This window comes from Erythrolamprus reginae, chromosome 2, assembly GCF_031021105.1.
Source record: "Erythrolamprus reginae isolate rEryReg1 chromosome 2, rEryReg1.hap1, whole genome shotgun sequence".
In the NCBI taxonomy this organism is placed as follows: Eukaryota; Metazoa; Chordata; class Lepidosauria; order Squamata; family Dipsadidae; genus Erythrolamprus; species Erythrolamprus reginae.
The window spans coordinates 311,976,018-311,998,901 of NC_091951.1; the positions used below are offsets into that span (position 1 = coordinate 311,976,018).

Sequence of the window (22,884 nt, forward strand, 5' to 3'; positions counted from 1 at the left end):
ATAGGCAAGGAGAGATGTCTCAGTTCCCCCATGCCTGATGGCAGAGGTGGGTTTTAAGAAGTTTACGAAAGGCAAGGAGGGTGGGGGCAGTCCTGATCTCCGGGGGGAGCTGGTTCCAGAGGGTTGGGGCCGCCATAGAGAAGGCTCTTCCCCTAGGTCCCGCCAGCCGACATTGTTTCGTCGACGGGACCCGGAGAAGGCCAACTCTGTGGGACCTAACCGGCTGCTGGGATTCATGCAGCAGAAGGCAGTCTTGCAGATATTCTGGTCCGGTGCCATGAAGGGCTTTATAGATCATAACCAACACTTTGAATTGTGATCAGAAACCGATCGGCAACCAAGATTTAAGAATCTTGGGTGGTGTCCTGGGGGTAGGGGAGAGACATAACATGTCATTTTCCTCAGGTTGACTTTCAACATGTGGTCTTTCCACCAGGATTTTTTCATGACTCTTTTCATGAGCTCTTCATAAGTATCAGGTTCACAAACTGCAGTATCTTTAATGAAAGGTCTAGAGCCATGTTGGCAAACCTATGACAGGCGTGTCACAGGTGGCACATGGAGCCATATCAGAGGGCAGGTGAGATGTTGCCCTATGTCAGTTCCAGCGCTCATGTGCATGTAGGACAGCTAATTCAGCCTTGGGAAAGACCATTTTACCCTCCAGATGCTTCAGGGAAGCTTCTTGAAGCCAGGGAGTACAAAAAAACCCACCCAACAGGCAAAACGGAAGTTTGAAAAGAAGGAATTCCAATTTGGCCATTGTGCAGTTTTTGCACTCCGGAGGATTCAGGGAAGCGTCTTGAATAACCCCGGAGTACCAAAACAACCACCCAATGGGCAAACCAGAAGTTTGGAAAACGCACTTCCAGTTTGGAAGCCCCATTGGGCTCTTTTTCACACTCTGGGGCTTCAGGAATCTTCCCTAAACCCTCTGGAGTGCAAAAAAACAGCACAACGGGCAAAACAGAAATCCATGCCCACTTGTGTTTTTATTCCACTGTCCCAGGCTTCAATGAGGCTTGTGCATATGTGTGGGGACGGGGGAGGGATTGTGTGCATGTGGAACGCAGGGGTGTGTGGGGTAGGGGAGGGAAGGGATGTGGGCATGTGTACACATGCTAGCACACGGACACACATCCTTTTGGCCTGCGAACCAAAAAAGGGTCACCATCACTGGACTGGGTGTGTGTGACATGATAGCAGTGTTCCAATATCTAAGGAGCTGCCACAAAGAAAAGGGGAGGGGGTGTCAACCTATTCTCCAAAGCACCTGAGGTAGAAGAAGAAGCAATGGATGCAAAACAGAGGTTGCAACAAAATGGACAATACATGGTGGAACACATTCAATTTGGAATTATGGATACTAAAATGAATACGATCACTGAAAATAAAGTGAAAAAACTGATGGGAAAATTGATAAACTGGAATCATTCTATAATTTGTAAATATGCTAATGTTCTTGGTTTCAAATATTACAAATCAGTACACCCTCATAATGTTGGATGGCGGGAGCACATATCACTGTGCAGTGCGCATCTGTTTTTATTATTAAAACTAATAATGTGTTTTTTTAAAGGATGCAAAGCAGAGGTGGAACAGTGATGTGTGCTGCCCCCCCCCCCCCCGTGGCTCTGAGCGCTAACACAGTCCAGCACAATTCTGCTACTGCACCTTGGCAGGTAGCACCTGCGTGTCCGCGTGCAATTTCACTACCTGCCCAGGCGCAGTAGCAGAATTGCGCTGGATTCTGCTAGCACTCAGAACTGGGGGAGAGGGGTGTACACTCACTGTTCCACCTTAGCAGCCCACCTCTTTATCCAAAGTAATCCAGGAGGGAAGCAACCTAGAACTTGTTGTGGTTAGCTCTGGCCCAGCTCCTGCCCAAGGAATGTGCAGGTGGATGCGCCGCAGGCCTGTTTTGCTCCTGATGGAATCTGCCGATGAATCCTCCTCTGACCAAGGCAGCATGAGTGACAGGGAAGAGGGGAGTTTGGCAGATAGCCCAGGAGGAGATCAATCATCTGTATCATCTTTGGATTCTGAACAAGAATTAATGACACATCCACGCATGCGTAGAGTGATGCATAGGAGACAACAACTAAAGGATTATTACAAGAGAAAATGAGGCCACCTGTGGTTGGGTGGGGCTCCAGCAGTTCTTCAGGAATCATGTGTTGCTGTTTTCTGGACTTTGTTTATTGATTTTTTCAGGCCTTTGAAACCAAAGCAGAGCAACCTGTGTGTGTGTGTGTGTGTGTGTGTGTGTGTGTCTCACTTCCTTGGAAGAAGAAGGGGTGTGAAGTTTCTTCACAGCTGCTAGCTAAGTACTTAATGACTGCTTAAGGAAAATTGTACAGTCTGTTTTGGGACGCTCTTTGCAATACAAAAAGAGTGCTTAGTTTATTTTGAATTTTGTGATAAAGAACATCATTTTGAATTTTCAAGTGTGTGTGTGTGTGTGTGTGTGTGTGTGTGTGTCTGCAATTTGTACCCTTGAATTTTCGGGAGGCTCCTACCAGAGAGTCCGACAGAACAGAACTAAGGAGAAATTTCCTGACAGAACAATTAATTAGTGGAACAATTTTCCTCCAGAAGTTGTGGTTGCTCCAACTTTGGAAGTTTTTCAGAAGAAACTGGACAACCCTTTTTCTTAAATGGTATAGGGTTTCCTGCCTGAGCAGGAGTTTGGACTAGAAGACTTCCAAAATCCCTTCCAACTTTTGTTATTCACCCATACAGCCCGCACTGGAGTTGTGCTAACAGGCATCAGAACAGACTTGAAAGGCCCCAAACTGGAGAAGATAATTCCAGTCACGCAGCGCAATAAGCTGAAATCGACCGGCTTCGACGGTGCGCCTCACCTCGCTATTTCTCCTACTAATTATTTCGCTGAACCGACGCTGCCGCACCTCGCTCGCAGCCACCCGCCACAGCTTGAGAAGGAGGGGAAAGGTGAACCCGCCGCACTCCTTCCACCTGTGGCAAAACAGCCGGCTTCAGCTGGTGCGCCCGGCTTGCTTCACAGACGCAGGAGCACGCCGGGACACATCTAATCACGCCAGAGCGCCACAGCGGGCCGTGGGAGGGAATGCGAAACTCCGTGCGGTCCCTGCCCTCGCGGGCGCCGCGCCAAAAAGGACGCTCGCCGGCAGCGGAGACGGTGCCATGGCGGGTGCGCAAGTGCACATGTGTCAGACCCTCCTTCCCGCTCACACGAACCACCTCGGCGACCTCAGTCCCGGCCAGCTTCTCAAATGGATCGATACCACGGCGTGCCTGGCCGGTAAGCTCGAAGTCCTCTTTCCTCTCGCGGGACACCACCTTCGTTAAAGCCGCGTGCGTCGGGGAGCCCATCAGCGGGATCGACGGGTTTTGTTTTGGTTTTTTTGCAGCTGCAAAGACCGCTAGGCTCAGTGGGGAGGCAGGAGAGGAACGCAGCAGAACACCGTCTGTTGCAGTAATCAAATAAAACGGCAGAATTAGAAAGAAAATCAAACTTTTTAATTATATAATCCAGCATTTTTCAACCTTGGCTTGGCTGCTTTTAGAGGAGTGGATTTCAAATCGCGGAATTCTGGGGGAAAAGAGACTAAGAACCATTGATCCATCCATCTATCCACCCACCCACCCATCCATCCATCTATCTACCTATCTACCATCTATCTACCTACCTACCCATCATCCATCCATCCATTTATCTATATCTATCTATCATCTATCTATCATCCATCCATCCATCCATCTATCTATCTATGCCTACTATTAGTTAGGTAAAACACAATAGCAATAGCACTTAGATTTATATACTGCTTCACAGTGCTTTTACAGCCCTCTCTAAGCGATTTAAAGAATCAGCATATTGCTTCCAACAATCTAGGTCCTCATTTTACCCACCTTGGAAGGATGGAAGGCTGAGTCAACTTAAAGGGATTCTTGCTTAAATTCCTGTAGATAATAGAAGTTTTGTTTTTCAAAAATTTTAAGTAGGGTTGTCAGTAATTCTTCAGTTATTTGTAACTTTAGCATGAATGTAACTTACCTATCTATCCATCCACCTTGGAATATGCAAGTATAAAGCCCCTGATAATTTTCTGGACAATCCAAATAATAATTCACCATTGGATTAATGAAATAATAGCTGGATTAAAGAACATTCTGTACTGTATGAGGAAACAGTATTTTTCAACAGATTTTAAGAAACCAGCAACAATAAGCTTACCTGTTGATATTTACAGAATACTACAGTACTTTGCTGCTTTGGTCCTTAACCATTATTAACCATTACATTAACAGATCATAGGTACTGGTTTATATTGGTTGCTTGGTGCATCTTGCAACTGCAGTCCCAGTTCATATGCATGTCCCTAGATTGGGGGATGCTGATTTAAGGTCTGACAGTTTAATTGGATAAAAACTGCAGGGATAACAAATTATAAAAATATAATAATAAATAATAAAACAGTGCCATTTTATTATTTATCTGAGGCTTAGTTCCTCAAAGTTCCATTTTATTAGAGATGTCATATTGGCACATCTGGGAAAACCCGAATCAGAGAGTTCCAGGTTTTCCCCATCCAAAGTCAAAGATCCATCCCCTGCATTCACAAGTCCACCATTTAATTCACCGTCCCCACTGGAGGCAACTCCCAGTCACTCCCATCCAAGTGCAGACCAAATGTCCTTGACTCCTAGAGAAAGGGATATGTTGTTATGGCTAATCCTCCACCACTCCATGCAATCCCTGCTCCCATCAGAACAGAGAGGGGCGGCATACAAATCCAATAAATAATAATAATAATTTTCCTAAATGTGGCAGTCCTGAAGCTCCAATGGTAAAGATGGCTTCCAGGGCTGACACACTAAGCTGTGAGCTTACATTTTAGTTTTAAGATGTTTATGCTTTATAGGCTTTATAAAACATAATTAAATACTTCCTAGAACATAGAATCATGGGGTTGGAAGGAACCTCAAGGTGTTATAGTCCCATATCCTGCTTAAGACCTTATACCATCCTGGTCAAATGGTTGCCCAGTTTGTTTTCAGTGATGGAGCACTCACAAGTATGGGAGGCATGATTGTCAAAAAAATTATCCTTACTTTTAGGTTCGACATTTCTTTAACATGTTTTCACCCACTACTTCTTGTCTTTCCCCTTTTCTTGTAAACCCCTTTTCTCTGCGGTAGGTTGCCACAGGCACAGTACGGTACAGTTCAACGAACCAGTAACAGTGGTAGTGGGAGGCTCCACCCATTCTCGCCGGATGCTTCTGCACATGCAACTGGTAGCAATGGGATTTAGAACCCATCACTCCCTTTAAGTTCTAGAAGACAACTATGATGTGTGTGTTCCCCAATTCATATCTTTGATAGGCTAAACATGGTTTAGAATCAACTTGTCATATCAAATTGAGAACTTAGCTGCCATTATACAAGGTTCTGTTCCTTTCTATTATGCAAATAAAAAAAATTTCTAGCTCTGTAAATGTCAAACAACATTTAATCAGTGGAACAACTTGCCTCCAGAACTTGTGAATGTGTCAACACTAAAGTTTTTAAGGAAAGATTGGACTGAATTGTCTGAAATGGTTATAGGGTTTGCTGCCTGAACAGACGGTTGAACTAGAAGACTTCCAAGGTCCCTTCCAACTCTGTTATTCTAAGAAGTAATGAGCACAAATATTTATCTAAAAAGTTATATAGGGCATATTTATAATTGTTTGGTTGGATCAAACTTTATCTAACCAAGAATTTGTACTCCTTTAGAGAGAGATGTTTACAAAAACGGTGCAGGACCTTTTAAATAGAAGCTTAAATTGAGTGCAAGTTCTTTTATAGTCATAAGCAAGAGTTCTAAATAACAAGTGTTCCAATGAAAAGCCCCAGTAATCCTCTGCAGACTTGGATTTGTATGTTTCTAAAGACTTACACAGTAGGCATTCTAAATTTCTACTTTAAGCAGAATGGAGGGAAAGATTTTCCCATACAACAGTTTTAATACCAGTTGTTCTTTTACGATTTTATAATCATCTTACTTGTTCCTGATTTTTCTACTCTGCCTTCCAAGGCAATACCTAATTTAAATTTAAATATTTAAATATTGTGTAACATTTAAATTGCTTACCCAGTTTTACGGTAATTTGTGCAACACAGTACATGGTTTAAGCATTCTAAATTGTTTCCCAAAAACTTTCTTTTTGACAGTATTTAGCTGTTCTTCAGTACAATAAAGTCTTTAAGCATTCTTTCCTACTCAATTCTGGTTTTGAAGAGAAAATCAGAAATCTGTCTGTCTGTCTGTCTGTCTGTCTACCCACCTACCTACCTACATACATACATACTTAGTGTAACTGATATTTTCTGCAAACCTAGAAATGGAATGAAGCATTCTGAAGCACTCCATTGAATGAATTGAAATTAAAATATAAGATAATTTTAAAATCATTATAATAAAAATATGGCAATATTTTTTTCCAAGCAGAGAGAAGTATATTTTTTGTATTTGCTTATTATATTTGTGTGCTGCTGGATCCATCTTAGCTAATTAACAGGAATAAAAAGGAAGCGTAGCACAGTGACAGGTGACAGTGTGTCTTTCCCATATCAGTTCCCAGGTTCAACCCAGTTATTACAGGGCATAGATAATGTTTCTGAACTCTAATGCTGCAACAAGAAAGGCAGTCACCTGACTTGTTAGAAGGAAGTTCATTTCTTTATCTGCAGTCAGGGAACTCTCACATCATGAGCTGGCTTGCCACCCCAATTTTTATGTAAACTACACCGAGAAGTGAGGGGGCGGGAGGTGAAGACAGAAATTATAATTATTCCGTCCAGTGGTCATTTTATCTGAGCTGCAAGGGTGTGAACAGTTTCTTCATCATTTTAACATTAATATTGAACAAATATTACATAATTTTAAAATTCTACCATAAGTATTACAGATGTAATAACACAGTTCTTGGCATATGCCTCAATATGCTTACTCTCATGAATGTTGAATGTTGCATTTCAGTACTGGATTATTTTATATTGAACAAAAAAACCCATACAACAATGTATCCTTCAATATATTTTCTAAAAATATCTTAAGATAATCAAATAATCTTGCTTACAAGTTAATGGATGCTGATATAAATTTATATCTTAATTTTACCTCCAATAAACTCTATTTTCTTCTAAGCTGAAAAACATGCTGGCATTCCCTGTGTAACAGCATCAGTGGATGACATACAGTTTGAAGAAAGAGCCAGGTACCTCTTAATTTCATCAAACCTTGCTATAGTTTGTCATTTAATAATTTTAATCAGTACAGTATATACAAACACAGAAATACTAATTGGTACTTTGGGAATATGATTCATTGCAAAAGGGTTATAAGAAAATGAAAAATTTAAATTTCTATAGACATATTGATCTTTTCTACTCTTTATAAGGCATATTTAATCTAAATTTGCTTTGAAAATTGGAGTTGCAACTTAATTTGTTTTGTTTCTTACAGTTTGATTCTTAACATTAAATTTAAATTATTTTTAGAAATATATTTAATTCTTCATTTTTTGATCTGATAATGAAAATTATTAATAGATTAAAAAGTCATTAATTGTCACATTTCGTATACATGCTTCATGAATTTATAATGTGGTTGTTCAAGGAATAGTTGCTTCTTTTCATGTCCTGAGGAAAGAAAGTTTTCGTTTTCTGTTATTTCCCCTATAAGTGATCTCCAGTTGATTTCCTCCAAATGGTTTGAAATGAATAAAACAAACTGGGCTGGGAAAGATGTTTGCAAGGAAGAATTAGCAGATGTAGCACCACAGTCCCATTTGAAGAGGGAAAGGGCTGATTCAGTGATTTTGACATCTCCACTTACATTGAACCTAAGATTAAATATCCCAGCAGCACTGCTGTGCATAATTACCTTTAGTGAAAGAAAATGAGAACAAATTTTTAAAATGTTCCACAAAGTTCAACACTTAAAGGTTTGTGACTGCAGTTCAATGTGATGCTAGGTGGGAAAATAACAAAATGTTCAAAAACAGAGTGCATTCACTTCATGTTACATTTGATCTTAACCAAAAGGCCAAGACTACATTCCGAATTGCAAGCCATTTGTATGGATTAAAAGGACAATAGTGATTTGTTTCAATTAATATCCAAGATTCCTTTGACGGGTGGATGTACTTGCCAAAGACATAAGAAAAAAAAGTTCCAAAACAGGGATTTTGTTTTCTTTATAAATGACAGGTGTATTCTTTAATTTAGATTTCTGGAAAAATGCTCCCACCCTGTGTAATAGTCTTCCCTTGGAAGTAAGGCAGGTTCCCACTCCCATGGCCTTCTGAAAAGGAGTTAAAACATGGCTTTGTTGCCTTGCATGGGCTAGTAATTTTAAATAATTTAACAGTGTTTTATCATCTTGCTTCTTTAATTTTTTTTTAAAAAAACTTTTATATACTGTTTTTTTATCATAATACTTTATTGTATACTGCCCAGAATCCCTCTGGAGGAGATGATGGTTCAGAAATTTGAAAAATAATTATGTTACCAAATTCTCAGGACAACTAAATCCTACCCAAGCATGCTTTTTCACAAGAAAAAATGAACACAATACATGTAGCAAATTGACAGTATTTTAGACCAATTATATACTATTGTACTTTGTGTATAGTACAATTGTGTTGGTATTTTTAGAGCATGGAATTTTCAACCTGTCAGAGAACAGAAAAGAAAATACTGTAGAGCCTTTCCCCCCTAGATTATAGAAAAATTTTCTGTTCTTACATTTTTATTGCACAAATATTTGGATTTTGGATTTTCTTTCTCTTTTTGCATTTGTTTCTGGATCCTTAGCAAGAGCTCTCAAACTACTACATTCCAAAGGTTCTCATCAGTGATGGGCGAACCCAACGGTGTTTGGGTTCGGCAAGTTCAGACGAACTTTACGCAAAATTTGGCTGAACCTGAACCGAACCCGAACCCGAACGGGGAATCCCTCCCATGAAGAGAACATGTTTATTTTTACATGAAAGGACCGTCCTTTGCTTGCAGTGCCGCTGCGACATCCTTTTTCATTTATTTTTACGTGAAGACCTCCCTTTGAAGGAGCTAGGGAATCCCTCCCACGAAGAGATTCCGGGGGCGGAGCTTTGACGTCACCGGCAGGTTGCTAAGGATGCCAAGGTGATCACTTCCTGGATTCATGGCGCCCTTAGCAACCTGCCGGTGACATCAAAGCTCTGAACGCCGAACACAACCCCGAACTTTGCCCAAAGTTTGAAAAAAATTTGGGTTTGGGTTTGGACCCGAATTGTGCGGGTTCAGTTCGCCCATCACTAGTTCTCATCAGTCACAAATGAAAATGCAATGATCTGTGACAGGGCAATGTTCCTTGCATTTTAATTCCCAAGGTCTGTGTTTAAAACATGCACTTTTGTTGTGATGGAAGCAAGCAGTAGATTCCCAACACTGAAACCAATAATCCTCAAGATTAATAATAGTTCCTGAATGTTTAGGATGACCTTCAGAAGAGATTGTGTATGTGTGATTAGATCCATCCAGTGTTTTCTTGTAAATAGATAAATTCTTTTCAACAGTGATCATCATTAGAAAGCACTGAAATTGAATTTGGTCAATTTTTTTATTGGTCTTTCTGGTCTCTGATTTTAAATAAAAATACCAACATAGAAACTGGATTATAAACATACACAGAATATCATTGGATAGAGTATTATGATTTAAATAGGATTTATGTAGTCTGTTCTGATAGGATGCATTCTTCAGAGACCCAAGGTTCTAGAGAACAAAAGCAATGTTTCTTAAGTGATACTAACTATCTAGAAAATTACATAATTCTTTGTTGAAACTTTATTCAACAAGGTCCTAAAATTACTTCCTATCTTCCCTAAGTCAGTGATTTTCAACCTTTTTTCAGCCGTGGCACATTTTTTATATTTACAAAATCCTGGGGCACACCACCAACCAAAATGACACAAAATGACAATCTAAGACAGTACATATTATCTCCCCATTGTGTGAGGGCAGGGGTTTTTTCCTCTCTTATTCTTTGGGTGCTTTTGATCATATGCTGGCTCTGTTAAAAAGTGCTATTGCTAACATGTTGTAAGCTGCCCTAAATCTCAGGAGAAGGGCGGCATAAAAATTGAATAAATAAATAAATAAAATAAATATGCTTTAAATCAAGAGTCACTTCTCTCTCTCTTTTGTTTCTCTCTCTTCTCTCTCACTCTGCCTCAATCATTTTCTCATTTCTCTTTTTTTCTCCCCTTTTTATCTCATTTCTCTCTCTCTCTCCCTTCCTCTCCTCTCTCTCTCTCTTGCTTTCTTTCTTTCTCTCTCTCTCTCTCTCGCTTTCTTTCTTTCTCTTTCTCGCTCCCCCCTCTATTTTCTCTCTCTCTGTCCCTCTCTCTTTTTTCTCTCTCTTTCTTTCTTTTTCGCTCTTGCTTTCTTTCTCTCTTTCTTTCTCTCTCTCACTCTTTTTCTTTCTCTTGCTTTCTTTCTCTCTCTCTCTCTCTCTTGCTTTCTTTCTCTTTCTCTCTCTCTTTCTCTCTCCCCTCTCGCGGCACACCTGACCATGTTCCGCGGCACACTGGTTGAAAAACACTGCCCTAAGTGAAGCAAATACTTCTGATTGAAATTCTAAAATGACTAATAGTCTGGCTTGGTAAACAGTTTCCAAAAATTCCTAGGTTCAATCTCTACGACAAGGGTTCCCAGCCATCACACCACAAGGGACTGATACTGGTCTGTGGCCTGTTAGGAGCAGCTGATGAGCAAGCAAAATTGATACCATCCCCCACTCCCTGGAAAAATTGTTTGTCTCTGGTGTCAAAAACATTGGAGAGTACTGCTCTAGGACCAGGTAAAACAAACAGCTAGTATGCAAAGTGAAAAATCTTATGGTTTTGGAGAGGTGTTGCCAGTCATTGTTCATGACATTAAGCTAAATGGACAAAACAGTCAGGCATTGAGTTGTTACCTGGACAGTTCTAAATTTAGATTTAAATTCAGATTTAAAGGCTTCCTTGCAAATTCTTTCTTCAAGTGCAGCTAATTATGTAAAGAGTTTGCCTGGCCAGTATCCCTGTGATTGACACTTAAGAAAAAGGGACAATGATCTTTTGAGATCCATAGAGTCTTTCTCCATTTCCCCTTCGCTTCTGGCCATAATATAAAGATAGGACAATTAAATATATGATTTCTGTATCAGTTATTTCCAAAAATGCATAGATGTACATTAAAGTTTTGGCATATTATAAAACATATAAAATTATGTGTTTGTAATTATATGTGATTTTTTTAAAAAAACAGCGTTGGGCAGATTATCAGCATTATAGCAAAGGTAAACAGAGCATTCACTACCAGTATGGAGGTAAGAGTTTGTATTATTTAAATTGAAATGCTATATTTTATTATATTTAGGCAGGATAAACAAGTAAAGAAATGAATTCATGAAAATTCCATCACAGACTACCTTTTCTTCATTCATTTCCATACTCTTAAAAGCTTTATTTTTCCAAATTTGGTATTATATTATATATCTGAATATTTGAACAAAACATTTTTTTCAAAGTTGAAGGAGTTGATCGTGGAAACTGAAGTTAATCTATAAGTGACTCTGTGCCAGTCATTCTGCAGTTAAAATTAAGAGGCTACAACAGTAAACCTCTAGAATACAATAAAATAGAATTCTTTATTGGCCAAGTGTGATTGGACGCACAAGGAATTTGTCTCTAATAAAACAAGTTGAATTACTCTAATAAATACAAATGTCTAGATATGTGAATGTACATGTGAATGTCCCATTTAGCAATGACAATTCCAACATGGAATGGGTCAAATTGGCATGGCCGGCTGGGACCAGCCAGATTGGAGTGGCCCCCTTACCACAGAGGTGGTGGCAACTGGGGGATTTCTGTTTTCACATCCCTGTCCCCACCACCATACTGAGCTCTGGGCCATTCAGAGTTGCAACTAGCAGTGCTGGTGGGTGAAAAGGAGGTGGCAACCAAGAACTTTCCATGGGGACCATAAAATTGTCATCAGGTGTCTGGATTGGGATGGGATCCTAATAGCGATACATAGTCGCTTCGGGTTATGATGTATACATGAAAAGGTTAGAGCTTATTTTCATTAAGATGAAAAGAATAGTTGTTACTAATGCACTTGTTCACAATTATGCAATTGCCTAGAATTCAACAATGGCTTTGTTGTCTGCACATAGGTTGGTGTCAGAGTTACATTACAGGACCCCTTAACTAATGTTCAAAAACTAATTTGTGTGGCTTTCTCTACATATGTTGCAAGGACAGTAGGAAAAGAGAAGGTAAACATTTCATTGAAAATTTCTAATGTTTCTGTTCTCTAACTTTATGAACTTGCCAGAAAGCCATTTATTTACTGTCTCCATTTTTGTATTGACAATAAAAGAATGAAAAAATTTACATTTTACTTCCGAGTAATAATTTCATTGTACTTTCCTAAATATTTTCTTGCGCCTTTGAGCAATTCCTTTTTTGAAACAATGCATTTTTATAATTCACTAATATCAAGCATTCATTTTGATTGCAGATATTAGTATTTTTCCCAAGCTGCCGTATCTAAATTTTTATTTTAAAAAAAGCAGCCCATTTTCACATATACCATTGCCAATGATCTTGGTAAGCTAGAATGTTTAGGACAATATAGAATCAACAATATGTGCTGCTAGGATAGCTTTGCTTAAAGAATGGAAAGGCAAATATTTCCTTGTCTTCCTGGATAGCTCTAAAAATCTGCAGCACTGAAAAATCACCTGGAGCAAATTTGGGGAGGCAATGAATGAATGCAAGGTCTGTTCACATCTCCCATTTATTGCAAGCATTTAGTTAGGAGGGTCACCTGTACCCTAAAGCTGATGAAGATCATTGAAATCTGCCTACAATAATTGATAAAACTATTTAAGGACATTGGAGGCTGGGTTGCAAACTGAATTTTAGAATTTAAAGATATAATCGCTAGGATCTCCTAGTTTTTTTCATAAAAACTAATCTCATGTGATTTTTGTTTTCATGTTTAGAATGTTGTATAAATGATTGGATTTTTTAAATTAAATGATTACTAGGTTTTAGGCTAGTAAAAATGTTATGTTAGTATTATTTAAGCTTACTACAGATGTGGCAAATATTTTTTTTACTGTTAATAGGTTCATGATATATGACTTGCTGATACTAGGTTTTTTTGAAAAAAAATATTTAGATTAACCTAAAGCCAGTCAAGCTTCTCACTGTGCAAGATTTCATAGAGCATGCCCTGGCTGCTGAACGAAGAAAAATTCGACTGGATCATGAACGTGTATTTAATGATCTAATGGATAAATGTGGCATGGATGATGGTCAGTAAAATGAATGTTATGTTCCTCATTTCCAATTCTCTGAAATAGGGAGAAATTCCAATATTTCTTTAGTTGCATCATTTGAAGGAAAAAGCCCTGGGAACTCAGGACATCGTGTAAAGTATCATTTATGAAAAATATAAAATATGGAAAGATATACAGTGGTACTTCTACTTACGAACTTAATTCGTTCTGTGACCAGGTTCTTAAGTGGAAATGTTTCTACAAAAAGCTTTTTTTCCCATAGGAATCAATGTAAAAGCAAATAATATGTGCAATTGGGAAAACCACAGGGAGGGTGGAAGCCCTGTTTCCCCCCCCCCAGGAGATTCCTAGAGAGGCCCCACGGTGGCTTCTCCCTGCATTTTCTGGCCCTGTTTCCTCCCAGGAGATTCCTAGAGAGGCCGCACAGAGGCTTCTCCCTGCCTTTTCCAGTTACAGTTTCAGAGGATCAAGTTTGTAAGTGGAAAATAGTCCTTGAGAAGAGGCAAAAAAATCTTGAATACCCGGTTCTTATCTAGAAAAGTTCATAAGTGTTCGGAAACTTCAGATCATGCAGAATGCAGCTGCGAGAGCAATCATGGGCTTTCCCAAATATGCCCATGTTACACCAACACTCCGCAGTCTGCATTGGTTGCCAATCAGTTTCCGGTCACAATTCAAAGTGTTGGTTATGACCTATAAAGCCCTTCATGGCACCGGACCAGATTACCTCAGGGACCGCCTTCTGTTGCACGAATCCCAGCGACCAGTTAGGTCCCACAGAGTGTGTCTTCTCCGGGTCCCGTCAACCAAACAATATCGCTTGGCGGGACCCAGAGGAAGAGCCTTCTCTGTGGCGGCCCTGGCCCTCTGGAACCAACTCCCCCCAGAGATTAGAATTGCCCCCACCGTCCTTGCCTTTCGAAAGCTGCTTAAAACCCACCTCTGCCGCCAGGCATGGGGGAACTGAGATACACTTCCCCCTAGGCATTTACAATTTTATGCATGGTATGTCTGTATGTATGATTGGTTTTTATATACAGGGTTTTTAACTGTTTTTAGTATTGGATTTTGTTATATACTGTTTTATTGCTGTTGTTAGCCGCCCCGAGTCTGAAGAAAGAAAGAAAGAAAGAAAGAAAGAAAGAAAGAAAGAAAGAAAGAAAGAAAGAAAGAAAGAAAGAAAGGTGTTTGTAGGTAGAGGTACCACTGTAAAGGCAAGCCACATGCCCTTCTGTGAGGTGCAATGTACCCTCTAATTTTTTTTCGGTGTGGGTGGAAAAGTATAGTGTCTGAGCGACAGTCCCTTTGGGACTGGGCAGAATAAATAAATAAATAAATAAATAAATAAATAAGAAAAAAATCCCTTTTATTAAAAGAAATTAATAATTTTAAAAAACCAAAATCCATTACTATTAAAACTAAATCAACCAGCAAAACCAAAAACATAACTATTAATAAAAACAGGTGAGGGCTGGGGGGTTTTTCTCTGTTATTATTTAAGTGCTTTTACCATATGCTTTAAATCAAGTCACTTCTCTCTCTGTTTCTCTCTCCTGTCATTCTCTGCCTCAATCATTTTCTCATTTCTCTTTTCTCCCCTTTTTTCTATCATTTCTCTCTATCTCTTCCTTCCACTCTTCTCTCTCTCTCTTGCTTTCTCTGTCTCTCTCTCACACTCTCTTCCTTCCTCTCTCATCTCTCTCTTTCTTTCTTTCTTTCTTTCTTTCTTTCTTTCTTTCTCTTTCTCTCTCTTTCCCCCTCTTGGTCTCTTTCTTTTTCTCACTTTCTCCCTCTCTTGCTTTCTCTCTCTCTCTCACTCTTTCTTGTTTTCTTTCTCACACTCTTTCTCTCTCTTGTTCTCTCTCTTGCTATCTTTTTCTCTCCCCCCTTTCTCTCTCTCTCTCTTTCTCACTTTCTCCCTATCTTGCTGTCTGTTGCTCTCACTCACTCTCGTTCTCTCTCCGTTCTTCTCAGCGGAGGCTGGTGATATTCAATGTCGGGGGGGCGCGGTTGCGTGCGCTCCCTATCTCCATACCAGGCTACTCGGAACATTCAAAATAAGAAAAGCCTTCGCTGGCGAAAGTTTTTCTTATTTTGAATGTTCCGAGTGGCCTGGTATGGAGATAGGGAGCGTGCGCAACCTGCCCCGCCTCTCCTGCAACCCCCTTGCTGAGAGCCCGGGATGAAAGTGCTCTCAGCAAAGGGACTGAGACGGGCAGGGCGTGCGTTCCGGGTGCGGAGGAGCCGCGCCCAAAGGTAGGAGGCGGCGGAGGAGCAGAGGGGGCGGATCGGGCGGGGGGCAGTGACGAAAGGCCGAGGGGGCCGGAGGCAACATGGGGAGGCAGGGGCGACTGCGGCTCCCTTCCCTTCTGCTGCCGGCGCCTCCCCCCCCCCCCGCGGGACTGCGCGCCCATGGAAAGTGGGGACTGCGCGCCCAAGGAAAAGGGCGCGCGAGGCGGTATTTTGGGCTGCGCGCGCGCTCACGTGCGCAGCCTACAGGGAACGGTGGTGAGGTGATATTCCTGCTTTAGATCTCCAAAACATAGGAGCAATATAGACACACTTGCCATTGGCTTTCTCTAGTAGTGCAGAAAACCTCTGGCAATACCATAACAAATGTTATTGATGAACATGGGCGTCCCTCAACTTCTCTTCGGATTATTGGCATTTTTCCTTTTTTAATGCCATCTCCACTTTTTAAAATTCTCACACATATTTATACCAGAGGTGAGTTCTAACTTTTCTCACCACCAGCTCACTTTTTCCTGTGCTGTCTGCCTGTGTGCACCTTGTGCAAGCCTGCGCAGTGCCAAAAAATTGCCAAAAAATTCCGTTCAAAAGCTGAAAACAAGATGGTGGTATATGCGCAGTGCCAGAAATTTGGCTTCTGTGCATGCACAGAAGAAAAAAATCAATTTAAAAAATCCCCAAAAATATTTTTTTTAAAAATCCCCCCAAAAAGATGACAGCATCCATGGACTGGAACCGATACAACTGTCTCTATGACATCACCAGTGGTTTGCTACTGGTTCTATATGATCGTAAGGAACCCACCTCTGATATCCATATGCCTCTTCCCTTTTGAATTTATTATCTAATGGAACAATGCAGCTGCATATTGTTTCGTTTTCATACTGTAACATCAACATGTTTCTGAACTTATAATGCATGCATTGTATGGGAGCTCGCAGCTGGCAACTGACTGCGGGTTACTCACAAATCCAATTGAGAGAAAAAACCTCGGACAAGAAACTTGACTCTTTGGTGAGACAACCTGGATTTTCTCTTTGGTGAGGCAACCTAGATTCAATCCAGGATGACCCTTTTATTGAAAGCAAACAAAGAAAGGCAGGCTTCTGTGATGCTGCATTTCACATGGGTCTGTTACACCAATTCAAACTCATAACGTATTAAGCGTACACAATATAACCAATAAAAATCACACAACTTGTGCTACATTTCAAAGTGCTGATTCATGAGAAAAACAAAGCAAGAGTGAGAGAAGGGCCCCATCAGCCCACCACATAATATATAATGTTGCACTTTTCTTAGGCTAGTAGCAAAAAAGGCAAGATAAGAGTGCTGGGAAGGAGAATGTTGCTAAAGAAACTGGGTCATCATACGTGTCATGCTCAAGGCCTATGCTTTTCGCACGCACATTCCAAGACACTAGTTCCCGCGTTCCCATATTTAAATAAATAAATAAATAAATAAAAAATTTTTAAAATCCTCCCAAAAAGATGACAGCATCCATGGACTGGAACTGACACAACTGTCTCTATGACATAACCAGTGGTTTGCTACTGGTTTTATATGATTGGAAGGAACCCACCTCTGATATCCATATGCCTCTTCCCTTTTGAATTTATTATCTAATGGAACAATGCAGCTGCATATTGTTTCGTTTTCATACTGTAACATCAACATGTTTCTGAACTTATAATGCATGCATTGAAACAGAATCAAGGGAAATGGTAGAACCATTCTTTCAACTTATAGAATCATCCCAATCACACCACCCCTATACACACTTTGTTTACACAAGGCATATCACTAGAAATCAGCTTATGTATTTTCAGTTTCAAGAGAATATTACTTCACTTTTAAGAGAATATTATTTGAAAGAAGCATTGGACCCATCCTAATAAAAATAGGTAAAGTAAAAATGTATTTATCAAATGCTAAGATCGCTTTGCTTAAAACGAGTACAGAGTTCAGGGGAAAAAAGAAGCAAGGCTCAATTATATTGTTGAAATTACTAATTTAACAGGCTGATAACTAGGTCCAAAATGCAAGGCAGTCAGGTGAATCTTAACTACAACTCTGGATTATAAAACTAATGAAACTGGGGCAGAAGCCAAAGGCTTAATTTAGGTCAAGTAGAATCATGTGACAGATTAGCCTGGCTGGCATTTAAAACAAAAACATACACATTTAGTAGGAATATGTTCCTTCCTGATAATAGAAAGATACCATATTTTCTTTCCTATTTTCTCTATGAAATACATTTTAAATACCATTATAATTCTAACTAATCAATTTAATCTCTAAAGATATATAACATGAGATTTGTATAGCTCAGAATCAATACAGGTAGTCCTTGGGTTATTCAGTGACCATTCAAAGTTGTGACAGCACTGAACATAGGGTACCTACAGCCAATGTCCCCTCTAATTTTTTTCTGGTGTGGGCGGAAAAGTATAGTGTCTGAGCGGCAGTCCCTTCGGGACTGGGCGGCACTCTTTCCCTCTCACTTTTTCCCTCTCGGCTTCTGGGCAGGTTTGAAAAACTCTGAGTTGATGATGATTTTTAAGTGAGCGATTGCTCACTGCTCAGCTTAGAGGGAACTATGCCTACAGCCAGTCCTTGCAGTTCCTGCCATCACAATATATCCATAATCATTTATGGGACTGCCTCCTCCCTCCACCCTCATTGTGGCCAGTAAGGGCCCACAGATTCGGCCTTCTCCAGGTCCCGTCTGCCAAACAATGTCATTTGGCGGGACCTCGGGAAGAGCCTTCTCTGTGGCTGCTCCGACCATATGGAATCAACTGCCCCCAGAGATTTGCATTATCTCCTCCCTACCAGTTTTCCAGAAAGCTGTTAAAACCTGGCTTTTCCGGCAGGCCTGGAGTTAAGACTGATTGTTGCAAGTATGGTTTTATAACTCATGTGATTTTAGTGATGATTTTTATTGGTATTTTTACTTATATTGTATTTATACCTGTTATTAGCCACTCAGAGTCCATTTGGAGTGAATGGCATATAAATGCAATAAATAGGTAGGTAGGTAGGTAGGTAGGTAAGTAAGTGAATGAATGAATGAATGAATGAATAAATAAATAAATAAATAAATAAATAAATAAATAAATAAATAAAATCATATGAGTGTGATATGGGTGTTCAGTGCCTGGCTGGCAATTATGATGTTACACAGTGAGCTTCGATCACATGATTGTGATTTCCAAGTTTCCCTGGTACAGTTTTTCTGCCTGTACTCCGGAGTGCCTGTCCTTGGTACTCACCACAACACCCTCCCTTGCTCCAAAATTCATGCTATCGGCAAACCGTCCCCCTTCCTAACCATAGCAAGCCCCGCCTACCCAGAGCTCTCAGCCACAGCTTTCACTTGCTAGCTTGATTATCTGGAGATCCTGTCTCTTCCTACTTAATGACCTGTGTAGTCTTGGAGCCATGACAGAAGCCTGGAGTACAAGATTACTGTTGCTAAGTGATGCGGTCATGTGATGTTGTGCATTGCAGCAGCATTTTTTAACAACAGAAATTGCAGTCCCAATTGCTTTCATAACTGGAGAACTTCCTATAACAATAGTGCACATAAGAAATGTCTGTTCTAAAGAATTTAGAAGTGTTTTTCTAATGTAGTACAAATGTTATCGATCTATGGCAGGGGTAGGCAAAGTTGGCTCTTCTGTGACTCCCAGAATCCCTGAGCTAGGATGATTGGCTTGGGAATTATGGGAGTTGAAGTCCACAAGTCATAGAAGAGCCAGCTTTGCCTACCCCGGATCTATGGAATTCAGAAAAGCTGTGCTAGAATAAAACTTGGTAACTTCAGTTGAAATGTACTTGGAGTACAGTGTTCCCTCAATTTCCGCGGGGGATGCGTTCCAAGACTGCCCGCGAAAGTTGAATTTCCACGAAGTAGAGATGCAGAAGTAAATGCACTATTTCTGGCTATGAACAGTATCACAAGCCTTCCCTTAACACTTTAAACCCCTAAATTGCAATTTCCCATTCCCTTAGCAACCATTTACTCACCATGTTTATTTATTAAAGTTTATTTAAAAAAATATTTATTAAAGGTGGATGAAAGTTTGGCGATGATATATGATGTCATCGGGTGGGGAAAACCATGGTTGGGGGGGGGGAACCACGAAGTATTTTTTAATTCATATTTTTGAAAAACCGTGGTATAGACTTTTCACGAAGTTCGAACCCACGAAAATCGAGGGAACACTGTACTTGGCAATTATCCTAACAACCCGGGTCATATGTTCTAATCTAGAGCCTGTTTGCGGTAAAGAGAAAGATGTGGTTTACACCGATTGCACTCACGTGCAGAGCATTGAACTCGTCCTGCCTCCCCATGCCAATCATCAAGGAAATACATTTGGTGGCCAAATTATGGCTTGGATGGAAACAGTGGCTACTATTTCAGCAAGGTGCTTTTACGTAGAACTTTCTTCTGTATTAGATATTATTGGGGTCATTTAGTGAGAAACAATGGCTACTAAGGAAAAATAAGAGGAGGGAAGGTCTCACTGAAAGTCCATCTCATCACACGGAGAATTCCATCCTCCTCCCCCAATTGCTGGGTACACGCAGCTCTTTCTTTGTGTGTGAGAGACATGAATTTCTATTAGAATTCCCTTCACACTCCAGTGGGCCAGATTCATTGTCAGGTTGCTGGATATGTCATTCCCGTTCATTATTCATGTAGCTCTGATTAGTAGCCTGAACTTATGCACAATAATAACTGCTTTTTCTTCATTGCCAGATAAATAAATCGTTTTATTGAAATTGTAAATCTATCAAAGGTTATAATTAACAAAGGCCCAAGAAAGTAACATTTATATATAAATGTATAGACCAAATATCTGTAATACATCCAATCGGACAAAATGGATCATACTTAGCTGGGGGGAAAAATCCCTAAATAGTTGTAACAAGAAAAATAAGAAACATAACCCATAAGGTTAAAATTCTACTGTATTTTATGGAAATAGGTTAGAAACATTGCTAAATAGTAACCAAAAACTGCCTAATATGCTTGACAAATAAACGACCTTGCTACAAAGCTTTTGTAAAACACACAATTAGATTTGACCTTTGGAAGGTGGCAGAGTTGCTATGACCACACACTACTGAGGAATAGAGAGGCCATTTATTTAAATAAAAGGCTGTTCACAAAACACAAAGTGAAGTTAAACTCAGAATGCTTTATCTAAAGTTTATGGATGATATCTAGCACAGTTTATCAAGTGATAGAACTAATAATATTTATTTTTTTAAAAAACAGTTTCTTATCTACTATGTAATTTCCAAACATTAAAATCTGCCCTACAGGGCTAATCAGTTTAGAGAAAAAGAATATTCCTACTATACAAATAAAAGACCATTGCTATGACGAGGAATTTTATCCTTTGTTCATTTTTAACTATTTTAATACTAAGCAAACATGAGATCTGGAAATAATCTTTTAGAATTAGATCTATATGAAAGCACAAAAGTTTTATTTTAATAACATTATTTTAATTTTCAATAACAATGTTAAGAACAAAATAGACAACAAACCTATATATCCTTCACATCTGGTTTGATATTAATCTGCTGGTGCCCTTAACTGTGAGTATTGCAAATTAGATATTTAGCAATTTAAATAGGAGGAGCAAATTATTCCTAATGAAATCCAAAGTAATTTGAATACATTATAATGATGCTCAGTTAAATTAATTAGAAACAGATAATTGTGCACATTTAACAATTCTGGTACATCATAAAGAGGTAATTGAGTTACGCTAAGGATAAATAATGGCCCAAAACAATGTCATTGCTAAACAAAGGTTAAAAATATTGGTCTTATACAAACACTGAGTTCTTAGCCAAAATGTTATAGAACATTATGTATTAAAATAAATCTAGATGGAAGATTTATTTTTACATATAAATGGAAGAATTGGCAATTACTTGTAAAAATACAAACAAGGGGATTGTGGGATCATTGAGGATACAGATGTGAGTCACTGCTTAAGAATTTGTTATTGACAAATTCCCTTATTGCTCAACATGTTCCTTTGATTTTACAGAACTTTTCAAGAAGTTTCATTAATTTTACAAAAATCAGCAACATAGTTGGTAATGTGCTATAACTAGTCTGCTAATACATGCATTGGAAAAAGAAAATCCCAGAGTTGCTGTCCTTCTTCCGGCTAGGCTAAATTACATTGGCATGGGAGGTTCCCATATCATTGTTGTTTCTATATCACTTTCTCTTTGTAGACATTAAAACACATCTTCTACACAGGGGCTGGTTCCAGTTGAATTTGCTACCAGTGCGAATTCATGTGTGCGCATGCGTCCCATCATGCGATTTCACTTCCCCACTTGCTCAGGACCACATTATAAGCCGAAACATAGCTGAGGAGCTTCTCAGCTGCGCTTCGGACAAAGAATAAAGGTCGGCAATAAGACAAGGGTGGGCGGAAGGACTTCTTCCGACAAAGAGTCACTGGGAAAGAAATCACCAAAAATTGCAACATTGGTGGGTTCCTACTGGTGCAGTGCTCTGGGCAGCACCATAGGAACACACCACTGCTTCGATGGCATTGGGCTAATTTTTTAAAATTATTTTACATAAATCACTGTAGGCCACAAAAGGGTTTTTCCCCCAACATTTCTAAAAGATTCAGCTCCAAATAAAACTTCATTAAAATCCCGTTGAATTTATTAGCCAGGCAATATTGGCGAATTATGAGGTTACATTAAATTTTAAGAAATAATGAAATGTTGTATCCATAAAAAATATATAGGATTTTCCCCAAATATGAATATCAAAACAGAATTCTTAACGTTCACAATTTCTCATTGAATACATTTTATTAAATTTCTCAGACCTAGTTTAAACTATATATATATAGTTTATAATTTTATTTTATTTTATATATATATATTGTTTATAATAATATATATATTATTTTGTTTGCTTTCATTCAGTCGCCTGTGTCATGTGCATCCAACTCTGAAATCTGTAGATATGTTTAAATTCCGAGGACCTTCAACTGTCGGCGACCGCCTTATTTTCAATGCTATAGTTAATAATACTTTTCAAAAAAGGTAAAATGCTATATCTTTATATCATAAATATTTATCAACTCTCTCTCTGTCTCTCTATGTCTGTCTGTCTGTCTGTCCCTCTCTCTCTGCAAAATTGCAACACAAATAGAGATAGTCTTGCTTTAAAGTTGAATGTTGAAGCATTCTGTATA

General features: G+C 39.4%; 2 protein-coding genes across 2 annotated transcripts in view; one reads left to right on the forward strand and one right to left on the reverse strand.

Annotated features, from left to right (window-relative positions):
• The window catches only part of FAM151B (family with sequence similarity 151 member B), a 786,337-nt gene that overhangs the window by 366,821 nt on the left and 396,632 nt on the right, over nucleotides 1-22,884 (reverse strand). The window lies entirely within an intron of this gene.
• ACOT12 (acyl-CoA thioesterase 12) overlaps nucleotides 3,004-22,884 on the forward strand; it is a 38,933-nt gene continuing 19,052 nt past the window's right edge. The window contains exons 1-7 of the mRNA XM_070743080.1: nucleotides 3,004-3,286; nucleotides 7,181-7,250; nucleotides 11,329-11,389; nucleotides 12,242-12,343; nucleotides 13,255-13,390; nucleotides 19,905-20,061; nucleotides 22,613-22,732. Of these exons, the coding sequence (XP_070599181.1) occupies nucleotides 3,169-3,286; nucleotides 7,181-7,250; nucleotides 11,329-11,389; nucleotides 12,242-12,343; nucleotides 13,255-13,390; nucleotides 19,905-20,061; nucleotides 22,613-22,732 (764 nt within the window). The 5' untranslated portion in view covers nucleotides 3,004-3,168. The remainder of the gene's footprint in view (nucleotides 3,287-7,180; nucleotides 7,251-11,328; nucleotides 11,390-12,241; nucleotides 12,344-13,254; nucleotides 13,391-19,904; nucleotides 20,062-22,612; nucleotides 22,733-22,884) is intronic.